Source organism: Ursus americanus, chromosome 2 (genome assembly GCF_024610735.1).
Source record: "Ursus americanus isolate L20-20 chromosome 2, mUrsAme1.1.p, whole genome shotgun sequence".
Taxonomy (NCBI): Eukaryota; Metazoa; Chordata; class Mammalia; order Carnivora; family Ursidae; genus Ursus; species Ursus americanus.
Genome location: NC_142128.1, coordinates 65,752,597 through 65,766,299, shown reverse-complemented (window position 1 = coordinate 65,766,299; position 13,703 = coordinate 65,752,597). Strand labels below are relative to the sequence as shown.

At 57.6% G+C, this 13,703-nt stretch overlaps 1 protein-coding gene across 2 annotated transcripts; it reads right to left on the bottom strand.

Annotated features, from left to right (window-relative positions):
* Positions 1–5,644: 5,644 nt before the first annotated feature.
* Positions 5,645–13,367, bottom strand: KLHDC8A (kelch domain containing 8A). 2 transcript variants are annotated; one of them, XM_045787530.2, is made up of 7 exons: positions 12,911–13,365; positions 11,956–12,557; positions 8,773–8,937; positions 8,315–8,530; positions 7,604–7,705; positions 6,665–6,719; positions 5,645–6,142 (listed from the first exon to the last, which is right to left on the bottom strand). In XM_045787530.2, exons 2-7 carry the CDS (start codon positions 12,329–12,331, stop codon positions 5,872–5,874), a joined length of 1,185 nt encoding a protein of 394 aa, XP_045643486.2. In that variant the 5' UTR covers positions 12,332–12,557; positions 12,911–13,365; the 3' UTR covers positions 5,645–5,871. The 2 variants fall into 2 exon arrangements, with proteins under 2 accessions (XP_045643486.2, XP_045643487.2); XM_045787531.2 differs by having other exon boundaries at positions 6,012–6,719; positions 12,911–13,367.
* Positions 13,368–13,703: the final 336 nt, after the last annotated feature.

Sequence of the window (13,703 nt, the reverse complement as noted above, 5' to 3'; positions counted from 1 at the left end):
AACTCTGTGGGCCAGAATTGGCTTTTACACAGCTCACACGCTGTGTGCTAGCCACTGTATACATGAATTCCACCCTCACCACAACTCTATGTAAAGTGGGTGCCGGCATATGATTATCCCCATTGCATAGATGAGGAAACTGAGACACAGAGAAATTCAAGAACTGTAGTGTCACGAAGCTGGCAAGTAGTGGACCCAGACCGGAGTCCAGGCCATCTGGCTTCAGAAACAGCTCTCTCAGCCATCATACCTCAGCTTAGAGAGATACTTGACTTGCCCAGAGTCTCAAATAGTCTATGACTCTCTACGTCATAGTTTACTCAACCCGAAATGTGCCTCATGACTGTCTTGTGGGCTTTCTGTGGGATGAAACAAGATGTGAAGAGGTCAGATTGATGATTTCCTATGTCTGCTTGGGGTTTTGCTGGGCTCTGGCGCTCTCAAGTCTCCTCCCCCCAATTCTGGCAGAGATCCATGTGCGTCTGGTCTGTGCGCTGTGACAACAAGGGGCTTATCAGACTCCCTGAGCTACAGCTGATCTGATCTGGGGCACAGGACTGTTAAGATAAGCATTGAAACTGCCCAGGGCTAGAGCTCTGTGCTGGGGAAGGGAGAGAGGAGCCTGACTTGGGGGGAGAAGAGGAATGGCCTGTGAATTACTCTCAGTGCTGGTTTTCTGGCCAGAACGAGGATATTCTGAGAGTTGGGAGGTGGGATGGGTGGTTGTTTGTGTAGACTTGGGGCAGGGCTTCTAGGCAGGGTTTGGAAAGGGTCTTCTTACCCTGCTGTTGATGGCAAAATGAAAAGATCTTTCTCTTTTGCTGTCTTTCATTCCTGTGTCCTTTTCTCAGTCTCTGAGCCTGTGTAACTCCCATAGCTGTGGGGTTTGCAGGTGGGAGCGGGGGCACCTAGGCTTAGGCCCGGGGTTTTCATGGGATTCATCCCTTGGGCACCCAGTCACCGGGTAATTTCCATTGAGTAATTCTGCTGTGCTCTTGCTTTAGTCATCAGAGAGCAAGATGGACTGAGATGGGACGTAAGAAATAGAAATAAGGGACGCCTGGGTGGCTCAGTCAGTTAAGTGTCTGCCTTTGGCTCAGGTCATGATCTCAGGGTCCCGAGATCAAGCCCCACATGGGGCTCCTTGCTTAGCAGGGAGCCTACTTCTCCCTCTCCCTCTGCTTGCCGCTCCCCCTGCTTGTGTTCTCTCTCTTTCTCTCTCTGACAAATGAATACATAAAGTCTTTTTAAAAAATAAATTCTCATCTTTACAGGGTCAACACTTTCACATCCACGATTTTATTGATCCTTCACTGACCCTGGGAAGTCAGGGCCTTAGTTAGGTTGGATCCTGGGGTACAGGGGCTGTCGATGTCCATGAGGCAAGGGGTACGCGAGCCCCAGAAAGGCAGTCAGAGGATGGGGTTCTACACCTGGCTCGACGCCTGGCTGGCCACATGACCTGGAGCAGATGACTCAGTTTCCCTACGTCTCAGTTCATAATTAGTCAAAAGAGACCCTGAACACAGAAGCCTGTTAAAGTCTCCCCAGCAGTGGGGCATTTGCGGCAGCGGCTCAGAGCTCAGTACCCCGCACTCCACTTAAATGTTGCTCCCTTGAAGGGGCTGAGTGTGTCCTTCCTCCTGGCTCTGCCTCCACAGCTGCGCCCCTGCACTTGTGTGGGTGGTCCGGAGAGGACCAGGCAGGACGGGGCATGGGAGGCATGCCCGGTGGGGGGGGTGGGGAGGACTGCCTGGTGCCACCTCCCTGCCCCGTGTCTGGCTCCCACTGGCAACCTGAGCCCTTGGCCTCCCAAGCTGCTCCTGGAATGTAAACCCCAAACAAAGCACATTCTTGAGCCGGTCACCAGCTCCTGACCCTCCTTAAGGGAAGGCAGGAGCCAGCATTTCTCTTGGCCCTGAATGACGCTAGCACAATCTGGTGCTGGGGGCTGTTATCACAAGCCGGGATTAACAGGCAGGCTGTCCCCCACAGTTTATGAAAAGCCCAATCCTGACCTATCCCTCCCATCAGAGCCTGCAGCCAAGGGAGAGGGGACCCGATCCCTAAGCGAGGGGATTTGAAATACTGCTGATTTCCTGACTCTGATGCTTTGTGCCAGCCACAGGCTGTAGATGGGCTCCGGGGAACAGGGGCCATTGTAGAGGTTACTTGCAACGTTGGTGCTCTCTCAGCTCTTTGATTTCTGGCTTCATTCAGTCCTGTTGTTTGCTACACATTTATTCCATCAATTATTTGTTATCCATTTGGACACTGTGTGCCCAGCAAGCTGTGATGTTCTGAACCTCCGAGGGTGAATGGCACTGTCGTGGTCCCGAGGAGAACCTAGAAAGTTTTGTGTCTGGGGGTGATGTGTGGGGGCGGTGGCTGCATTCACCAGGTACACGAGGGGCAGGAACCCTGGGCAGAGGGGAGGCTGGGAGGTGGGACCTGTGCCAAGGGCCTCAGAGGCCCAGACGGAGGCTGGGAATCCCCTGAAGGGTAGGGGGAGCTGCTGGGGATGCTAAGCTCCGCAAGGACACTTGGATTTGGAGACGAGAGAGATTTCCGAAGCGCAGAGGCTCTAACAGCGATGCGAAGGGTGGGCTGGAGGAGAGGGCCGGGGGTGCAGTGCAGTGGGGAGGCTGTGACTTGTGCTCATGCAGGAGGATGAGGGTGTGGACAAGGGTGGTGGCCACGGAAATTGGGGAGGGACCAGCCTGAGGGGGCTGTGATGAGAAGAACGAAGGTGGGATGGTCGTTTGTCACCAGGGCTGGGCCGGCTTCCCACAGGTGCTGGAGACCCATCTGGAAGGGTAGCTCCAATCCAGTCCCCTTCTCCCATGGATGGGAACACTGGATCCGGATAGGGGAGCCTGGGAAAGGGATTTGTAAATTACTATCCCCTTACAGATGTTTTGCTTTTAAAGATGTGAGGACCAGGCCTCACTTTCTGTTGAGTGGGAGGGAGAGTGCCCCCGAAGTCCCCCTTCTCATCCTCCAGATAAAGAGGGCAAGGCAGCCCACCTTCTGGGGACAGTGAGTGGGGCCTTAGGAGTCCCTTGCCTTGAGGGCACAGCCACACCCTCCCTTGCCAGGCTGACACAAGGAGGAGCCCGGAAGGCCCACCTAGGCCCCAGGTAAGCCAGGCCACCAGCGGCAAGCCTGGAGGTCCTCACTCCAGCAATGTGGAGGGTGGGGGGAGGCTGGGGGGAGACAGACTTCTCTCTGAACCGTCTAGAAAACTTACCAACTCAAGGTGTTGCCTCAGGTGTCCAGTCTTCAGATACTTCCGCGCCTCCAGCCCCTCACCCCACTGACCCTCCGAGTCACCTGCCAAATATTTCCTCTTAGGAGGTGTTTTGCATGAATTAAAGAAATTGTTTCAGGACTCAGGAGAGTCCAATCTGGCTAATGAGGAATGGGGACTGGGGCTCCAGTAATTTTTCCAAGTTCTTCCCCTCAAGGAACCATCCCCTAAACTCGCTCAGACACGTTTATCAGGAGCTGGCTGGGTGCCAGGCATGAACCAGGTGCCGAGTACATGAGGACAAACAAGAAAGACTGGGCTCCCCCATTTCCAGAGCTCATGACAACTTGTGGAAGTCACTGTTTCCCCACCTAAAACAGACCGATCCCAGGCTTGCCCGAGCTCACAGGGATACGAGGGTGCAAGAGGCACCCATCTTTCTGGGTTCGACATCTCGAACCCCTTACATGAGTACGTCGCAGCTGATGTCCTTGCCTCCTCTGTGTGCTGCGTTGTTCGAGGCAACGGAGTGCTGTGGTCAGGACGTTTGAAATCAGACATGGTTCAGTCACTTACTAGCTTGGGACCTTGGACAAGTTATGTGGTCTCTTCGAGCCTTAGCTTTCTCATCTGCAAAATGGGACATCCCTTACCTCATACAGTTGATCTAAGGATTGAAGTGAGGGCTTCACCACCTTGTCAGATGGCAGATCCTTACTCCTGTTCTACAGATTGGGAGATGAAGTGAGAATGAGGAGGGGAGGGACCTTTCCAGACAGCGATGTTGACAGGAAAGCCTGGGGGGGGTGGGTGGAGTGAGGCCTGGAGCCAGGCGGGCTCACCACAGAGCCTGAGCTGCCTCCAGGGCACCGTGAGGTACAGACCATGATGTTTACCCCTGACAGTCCCTGTTTCCCCAGCCCAGTGGGGCACCCCCAGAGTCCTTCCCAGCATGCACCTCCAAGAGGTAAGTCCTTAGCGGATACCAGCTCCAGCTCGCAGTGGCCCTCATGGGTTCTGGGGGCCCGTCCCCCATTCTTATAATGGGAAGAGCGTTTTTCAAGTTGACTGTACCCGTGAAGTTCCAACCATTTAAAAATGCCTCAGTCAGTCCCATCCACAGACCTGGTACCATTTTGTGTGCTTGGAAAGCCCGTTCCTCCAGCACACACACACACACACACACACACACACACACACACACACACAGCTTTGGCTTCTCTTGGAAAGGGTGGAGGGACCCCTGTTTGTAAACACCTTTCTCAGGAGGACGGAAGGGGACAGTGCAGAAATGGGAGCAGAAGGGTGGCGGGGGCAGACCAGGGCTGGACCTGGGAGTGGCTCCCCAAACATGCTGTTCCATCCCTCCCAGGATCTGTAGCTCTTCCAGCACCTTCTTCTGACAGTCACTTCAGCAACTTACAGAACCAAAATAGAGGTGTCCAGAAGCAATAGGAAAGGCTCCCCTGCAGTCTGCTCACCAGGGGGCACCCGAGTCCACAGGCCGCCTCTAGCCTGGGTGGGAAGGCCAGGCTGGGCCAGCAGGGGGCAGCACCCTTCTGGGGCTGGAGGAAGGGAGAAAAGCCCCGCCCCCTTAAAGACCAGGTTCCACTTGTCCTGAAGGAGAAGGGGATCCTCCAGGAGGCTCCCCCTGAGCCCTGAGACCCAGACGGTGTTTCTCCTCTGTTCCTGCCTCTGGAGAACGAATTACACCATCACGTAGTAAGTGCCCGCTGACTGCCCCGCAACCCCTCCCGAGGCAGCTTTTTCTTTGTATCCCTGGTGCTGGTACAGCTTTTAAAAATAACTGGGAATCAGAAAGAGGTGCTCTAGGGGTGCCTGGGTGGCTCAGTCGGTGAAGCGTCTGCCTTCGGCTCAGGTCATGATCCCGGGGTCCTGGGATGGAGCCCCACATCAGACTCCCTGCTCAGGGGGAGCCCGCTTCTCTCGCTCTGCCCCTCCCCACCGCTTGTTGTCTCTCTCAAATAAATAAGATCTTAAAAAAAAAAGAAGAGGTGCCCTACAAGCTTTAAGTCTTTAAGTCCATGAGCAATCCCCTGTCACCTTGGGGTGAGGCAGGAGCGAACTTCAGCTAAGTGAAGGATGTGGATGTGGAGGCCGGATGTGAAGACGTCAGCTAACGAGCGCAGCCTTTCCTAACTTGCAAGCGGAGTCTCAACACCGAGGACAAGGAAGAAATGCAGCTGTCCCGGGAGCGAGGTGACGTGGCGGGCCATGGTTTGGAGATGGAACCTCCTTGGTGGGAACAGCCAAGGACAGCTGGTCACCTGGGGCCCTATTTAATCTGAGAATGTCAGAGGAAATGTTTCCTGGGGTCCCCTCTACCCGTCGAGACACCTGTCCACCCCCCCCCCCCGCACCAGCTGCCCGAGAGGATAGGAATATAGATTTTAATCATTGTGCTGCTGTGTTAACCCGAGTGCAGTTAATCCAGCCTTCGCGGATTTTGATGCCACAGTGTACATGAGAAGGTTTTGCACAGAAACACTCTGGGGCCGCTGGGGACAAAAGGGCCGGGGAGGCGTGACAGAAGGAGAAAGTGAGTGAGGAGAGACGCTGGAAGCAGAGCTGGGGCTGGGTGTCTGCTCCTTCTTTCCTCATCACCGCATTCTTATCAAGGGCCCGAGAGGCATGGGCTCTTCCTGGCCGAGGCTGCTGACCTGGACCCGTCCATTTGAACCTGACTTCTCTTCCAATTCAGCGGCTCCTGCTCCAAGGTCAATTCTTGCTGAGCAGATGAGGGCTAGGGCAGGCCCGCAGGTGACCGCCAAATGGGGAAGGGATGTGGACCACGGGAGAGAAGAAGGGTTTGGGACTCCTTGCAAGCCTTCACCATCTTCCATCCCAAGAGACCCTCCAACTTGTGCAGAGCTGGGGAGAAGACAGTGATAGCCGTTGTCTTCTGCCCTACCCACCTCCTACCCTGGACACCGGGGGAGGCAGAACTCACAGGAAAGGGCGGTAGCAGGTGCTTCTGCACCTTTCTCTGCCTGAGCAGTAAGGGAGGGGGCTCCCCAGAGCTCAGCTGGCTCCAGCTGGAGGCTGGCAGAGTCAGCGTGTCTTCTTATGGTTTCCTGGGATTGGGATGGTGTGGCGGTGGAGGGAGGTCCCTCAGAGCCCCAGGGCCTGACCCCACTAGCTGCTGAAAGGAGCTGGCCTCCTGGGAAGTCACCCAAATGGCTCTGATGAGACCATTTCTCTTGTCAAGAGTGGAGTGATCTGGTCCGGGGCACAGGTGCTGGGCCCGGGGACAGCTAGGGGTCCGAGACACACAGCGCTTCCACTGCGTCGCTCAGACCCTGGTTGACACCCCCCACGGCCAGGAGGCAGTTCTTGAGGACGATGCTGGAGCAGGCGCAGCGGGGCGTGGGCATGGGGGGGAGGACCTCCCACCTGTTCTTCGCTGGGTGGAATGCCTCTGCCGTCTCCAGGACCGTGGGTTGGTTCCCTGAAAGTGCCAAGGGACCTGGACCTTACAAAGGAGCCCAGCCACCGATCCCGGCCCCACAGTGCCCCCACCTCCCTGGTTCTCTCAGGAACCCAAAAGCAGAAGCCAAGGGACCTCCATTGCTGGGCCGCAGATTGGCTCCCTCCCTACCCTGGGCCTTTGCTCTTGTCAAACAGCTACTTCGCCCCTCCTGCCTTCTCTCCCTCTTTTCATCTCCTCCACCCTCTGCTTTTACCAGAAGTTTCTGCTGCTTCGTTTCCTTTGCCTTTTACTAAAAAGCTGTCCCCATGGTGTGGCTCATATTGAGCTCCTTTCATGCTTAGGCAAAGTGGGAGTCTGTCCACACTGAGTGAGCTCTGGGTGCCTACAAATCCTGTTACACATGTTATCTGTCCCCTGTTGAAGCTGGGGTCCTGCCTTCAAAATACCACTATTCTCTGCTAGGAGTAACCCAGCAAGTCCTGAATCCATTCCAAAGATCTGTCTGATCAGATTGCTTTCCTATTCCGAGACAGAGCTGGGTATCCAGGGAGTGGAGGTGGCCAGAGAAAGAGGACCACGCTAATCCCTGCCACACTGTTGTCTCCAGGCATTCCTGGATTGGGCCCCAGGGATCTGTGCTCAGCAAGCCTGCATTCCATGGTTTACAGCATGTCCTGCATGCTCCCTTGGCCTCAGTTTCCCCTCTGTAAGAGGACGGAAAGAGCACACAGGGGCCCGTTTGTAGCTACGTGGGAGGGAGGGAGTGTTTTGAATTATTTGGGATAAAGTGGTAGGCAGGCAGTGTGCAAGCAGCCAGGACCTTCTCCTGCTCATGCAGAGAGAACGCCAAGTGCCCACCAAGGACCAGACCCGCAGTAAGAGTCTGGAAGCCCCATCCTTACCGAGTCCTCCGGCCACTATGACCCGTCCACTCAGAGAGCCGGCCACGAAGTCTGCCCGCCGCTTCTTGAGGAAGAACGAGCGTTCCATCTTCAGCCAGCCCCCTGTGAGCCATGGAGCACGGCAGGATAAATTTAGAGAGACTTAGATACTGACCTCCCCCACTAAATACATACTGAGTCCCCAGAGCCCACACCCGAGGCAGAAGTCCACTCCATCCACCCTTTGTGCTCAGGGCATAAACTTCTCCTCCTGCTGTTTGCAATGACGTGCTCCATGGCCTCTCCCCTCTCCCAGGCTTGCAACAGTCCAAGGAATCATAATCCCCTACAACGAATCACCTTGTTCCACCTCTGTTCTTGTGGACTCTGAGCTGGAGAGAAGGCTAACCAGAGGCAGCGAGCGTGGGAGTCGGGATCCTTCTGTCTCTGAATTGGTAAAAAGCAGGAAAAGCCCTCCCTCCCCTGGCTCTGCCAGGACATTGTAAGACGAGAAAATAGATGGGAAAGGCTTGGAGACAAATAACCAGCCAGCCAAGAGGAGCCCTGTCCAGATGAAAGAAAGTGACCCCAAGAGTAGCCCAGAATGTTCAGACCTCTGAAAGGCTCATGCCGCTGGGTCAGCGGCCCTGGGAGGGTGGATGGAATGGGGGGTTGGGTGCGGGGGAGTCAGCGGAGGGGTGGTGGGCAGCTAGAGGCTGGTGGCCTGCTCACCCTGTTCCATGTCGAACACATCCATCGTCCGGAGGAACTTGGGCTGCCGGTAGAGCCGACCCTGCCGCAGGCCCCCCAGGCTGTACAATCGGTCATCCAGGGTCACAAAGCTGGAGAAGGCCCGCTTGCAGGGAATGTTGGGGAACTTGGTCCAGGAGCGAGTCTCGATGTCAAAGACCTCAAAGGCATTGACTGCATACTTGGACTGTCGTCCCCCTGGGGGCCAGAAAGGGGTTGGAGGGGTGGAGGAGGTGGGGCCACAGTAAGTACCTGAGGGCAAGGGCTGGGTTTCCCCTTTTGACTGTTACCCAACCGTACAGGGAGCTCCCTGAGGGGTGGGGCGTCGTGATTACCCCCCAGTGCCAAGGAGGTGCTCAGCACACAGGCACTGCTTCCCGTGGGGACGGACCCAAGGGAGGGAAGGAGAGATAGACGTGGGACAGATAACTTGTCCTTACCTAGCACATAGATCTTGGAGCCTCGGAGGAAGGAGGTGGCAGCATACCTCGGGGTGGGCATGGGTGCTAGCGACACCCACATGTCCTTGAGCATGTCATAGTGTTGGAGGTGGTTGTGCGGACGGAGGTCCAGGCCCATCCCGCCTGCCGCGTACACTCGGTAATCTAAGGAGAAGGCCACACACACGCCTGGCTCAGCTCATGGACACTGTGAGACAGTCCCCTCAGTAATCACCTACCAGGCCAGGCTCCATGAACCCCTTGAACACCAGCACCAAGGTCAGGTCAGGTTCCCAACCACTGCGACCTCACTGAGTGTGGTTGATGGAACCGTGAGAAGTCCCTGACGGCTTGAGCCTGGTCTTCCTGAAGCTGCATCAGGCCTGCAAACCTTAGTCTTCCTTGGTGTCCAGCCCTTGGCTGAGCCTCACACGGGGTAGACTCTGGTGGAGCTGAGGCCCAGACCACCCTTTGCAGGTCTTGTCCCCTCCATGTTTCTCCCACCCAGGCAGCCAGAGAGGATACCAGTGAGGAGGACTATTCCTCCAGTTCCCTCCAGTGGTGGACTGTGGCTTAGGCACTCCCAGGTTAGAACTCTCCAGACCCAGCGGGAGCCTTTGGAAATGAGGTCCGCCCTGCTATGGTTGGCCTTATGGGACACTGGCCTGCTGCTGGTTTTCTCTGTCTGCCACCCCCATGGGGGAGTGCTATCTTCCTTCGCACACCGGGAGCTTGCGGGCTCCAGAAGGCCTCCTGCACTAGATGGGATAGGGTTAGGGGTGAATGAGGGTGAGGCTTTGGAGGACAGAAAACTAGCCCCTTTAAGGAACCCTGCCAGGGCAGTAAGCTGGGCACTCTGAGAGGAGAAGCAAGTTCTCTCCCATTTTCTGTTGCTCTTGGCCGCAGGTAGCCTTTCAAGGCACCTCGGGGACACACTGCATCAGCGACGATGAGCAAGGCATCCGCGTTTCCCGGGGCCTCCCTCCAGCACCTCCTGCAGCCTGCCAGAGACACAGCTTCTCCTCCTCCCCCACCCCAAGAGCCGCTCTCCTTCCCAGGGACCCACCCCTGCCTGGGATTCTGTCACCTAGTAGCCAGTCTTCACTGCTTCCGGCTCTAAGAGGCTTTTATTCTGCAAGGGAATTGTAGGGATGAGTACTATTTCCTGCGATCGAGTACTACCTCCAGGCTTACTGAAAAAGGAAAAAAAAAATCCCAAGCAGAGCCTCAGGTCGGGAGATCGGGCCTGCTAATATCGGGGGGGCTTCCCTTACACGGGCTCTGCCTCTCCCATCGGTGTGTCACCCGAAACACGCCTCTAGCTGAGAGCCCTCTGTCCACGCCACGCCCCCACTCCTGGGCCAGCTCCTACCCATCCCTGCACCGTCACCGGGGTGCCCCCAGCGGCAAAGCTGGGCGGAGAGCACCGGCTCAGTGCCCCCGTGGCATCGGCTTTACCCTACTGACCGTGCGCTACCGAGATAATGCTCGTCCGCTTCTTCCACTAGGTGGTTCGAGAGTTTGTTAAGCTGCGGCCCCAGCATCTGCTTCAATGCCTGACACACAAGCATGTGAAAGCTTCCCTGACTAACTGCTGAACCCCTTCAGTGCCCTCATCACTCTCTAGCCTTGTGACATCAGGCAAGGTATTTAATGTCTTCGCGCCCCACATTGCTTCCATCTAAAATGAGGGCGATCACAGCACTTACCTCATCACACAGTTGTGAAGATCAGAGGGGCTAAACTATATAAATCACCTATGGTAAGGACTCAGTAAATGGTACCTCTTAATCTTCCAGCAGCATTCATCGAGGCCTGGGGACCAAGGAAAACCCTTTCCATCTCTTTTTCCCAACGGGCCTCCAGGTCTCCCGTCCTTCGTACCCAGAGTTCATGGAGGCCCCACTGGCCACTGCCCTGAGGGATTCTGGGTTAGAGTTTCTCACTGGTCAGACCCAGACTTCTGAAAGTAGGGGCCAGGTCTTCGGCCTCTCTCCTTCCTCCCTGGGACCTAGAACTGTGCCAGAGACAGAGCAGGCGCTCAAGAAATACCAGTTCCTGGGGCGCCTGGGTGACTCAGTGGGCTAAGCGTCTGCCTTTGGCTCAGGTCGTGATCTCAGCACCCTGGGATCGAGCCCCGCATCAGGCTCCCTGCTCAGTGGGGAGCCTGCTTCTCCCTCTCCCTCTGCCACTCCCCCTGCTTGTGCTCTCTCACTCTGTCAAATAAATAAATAAAATCTTGAAAGAAAAGAAAAGAAAAGAAAAGAAAAGAAAAGAAAAGAAAAGAAAAGAAAAGAAAAGAAATGAAATACTGGTTCTCGATCTACAGTAGACCCAACAGGGAAACGAGACGGCTTTGCCAGAGAAGCAGGGAGGGTTGCAGCCCACTAAGGCTGTCTGAGCTGCACCTGGGCTCTTCTAATTTCTGTTGGACCATTTCCCATAAAACCCTTCGTGTTTCAGCAAAAGCGCTTTTGGAGCCCCCTCTGTGCTCTGGGCTGTACCAGGCCCAATGAGAAAGAAACAAGGGGCTTTGAGAAAGTGAAATCTAGATCAAATAACCTCGTGGTCAGCACATGCTTGGCCGGAGACCTGTGAACCTGGGCAAGGTGCTGCAGGAGCAAGACCCTCAGGAACTTTCTAGTCTCCATTCATTAGCATCTCTGAGATTAGGAGGAGAGGGGGAGGTTTAGGGTTATGGGAAAGGCCCAGGAGTCAGGCCTCAAAGCCCCACTAGTAGCGCCTGGGGATGGTACAAAGAGGCAGCAAACGTCCCCAGGACCTCAAAAATCTGTCTGGAGGTGGTGGTACCTAGAAGGCAGATTTCAGGGGATGAGGTGTTGCGGGCAGAAGGCTCTGTCGTGCTGCTGAATGAAGGGGTCTGCGGAGACAGGCACTAGACCTTCAGCTCTCCTCTGTGGCCAGGCCTGCCCAGCTTGCTGGGAGGAGCCTGGTAAAGGGGAGTTCTAGCATCATATGGAATTCCTAGACACTTCACCTGCTGAGTCTGTTTTCCCATCTGTAAAATAAGGCCAGTGGGCCTTCAGTTTCAGTGTCTATTATGAGGATCAAATGGGATCAGGACTGTGATAGTGGGCCCCGACTCAGTGCTGGTTTCCATCCCTCTCCCCGTGGCCCCCCACGCTCTTCTCTCTGCCCTCCCTCAGCCCTGGCCCCACTCGCCTTTGGCAGTGACAGAAATGCCCATGGCGGCCTCGCGCAGCACGCTCCTCTTCTTCCACTTGCCCTCATCGATGTTGTACATCTCGACGACCTTCAGGGGCAGCTGACTGGTGCCCACACCCCCGATCACCATGATCCGCTTCCCCAGGGCGATGGCGGCCACCCCGGCCCGGGCTGTCGGCAGGGGGGGCAGGGCGGTCCACTGGTCGGCCTCGGGGGAGTAGACCTCAAAGCAGTCCATGGGGATGCCATTGTCGTCACATCCCCCGATGGCATAGACCTGCCCCCCGCTCTCCAGCAGGGAGCAGTAGACCCGGCAGCTGGGCAGCGGCGCCAGGCGCTTCCACTGGAAGTCCTTGACGTTAGGCACCTCCATGGCAGCCCCGGGGGCCCCGCGCGCCGCGCCCCCGTGCCCGCGGAGAGCCAGGCCGCCGCGGGAGGTGCGAGCCCGGGGGGCCGCCCGCTACTCCGCGCCCCCTCTCGCCGCCTCCATCTGGCTCCCGTCCGCCGGCTCCCGCCCGACCCCGGGCAAGGGCCCCGACGCCGGCCAGCGCTTCACAGTCCCTCCACACTGCGCGGTCCGGCGGCGTCCGCGCCTGGCCCTGCGGGAGGGATGGGGCGAATCAAGGGCGGTCGGGGCCCCGCGCCCTCGCCTCCTCGCGCCGCCGGCCGGGCGGGCTCCCGGCTCCCAGGTCCTTGCCAACTTTAAAGGGAAGACGCGGCGGCCGAGGGCGGCACCCCGCGACCGCGTCGCGCCCCGCAGCGCTGTGTCCCCCGCCCCTCCGGGCCAGCGGCTCGGACGCCCGCGGGGCGCGCGCGGGGCGGAGGCTTTCCGGGGCTCGCGGCGCCCCGCTGCCTCCCGGCGGAGCGAGGAGTTAGCACCTCCGGGCGCCGCCGCCTCCCTCCCCCCGCCCCCCTGCCCGCGCCCTGCCGCCCACGCCCCCGCGCCACTTACACTGCCAGGCCCGAGGAGCGCGGCGGCGAGGCGCAGAGCGCGCATCAGCCGGGAGCGGGGAGCCCACCCGGGGCGGCGGGGAGCCGGGGAGAGGGCGCGCTGTCCTTCCCCAGACCGCACGCCGCCGCCACACATGCAGGCGAGGAGAAGGGACGAGCAACGCGAAGGCGAAGCGGAGCCGCCGGCGGGGAGGAGGGCGGCCAGGCGGCTCCCCGCACCTCCCCACCCGCAGCCGCCACACCTGTGCAGGAGGCCGCGTGCGCCCCGCCGCGGAGCAGGCCGTGACCTCTTTACATAAGCGCTGGCGGCGCCCGCCCGTGGGGGAGGGAAAGGGCCCCGCGGGAGCCGCTCACCTTGTCTACAGGGTCAGAGGAGGCGGGGCACGGGAGCCTTGAACCCAGATGACAGGGACCAGACGCCCTTCAGCGAGGGGGTGGGCGGTTTGTGAGTGTTTGTTTTGCATGAGGAGACGGAGAGTCCAATTACCCAGTTTATCTACAGTACACAGACCCAGTTCGTGACAGGCTGGCTCAACAGTCAGCTTTGTTGGGGGGAGGTGTGATCAAATGGTTTAACCTAATAGAAACAAGTTCCGTGGGTGTGACACGCGCCGACCTGACACAGGTACACCCAAACATAGCGTGTGCGCTGACCCGTACACCTCTGCATAACTTACACATCACCCTAGCCTCTCCCATCCGGAAACAGAGTAACTGACAAATGCACAGACGTGTGGACAGGTAACCGGAGACACCACGGTAGACAGACGAACACATGGGGGGGGCACCCACTC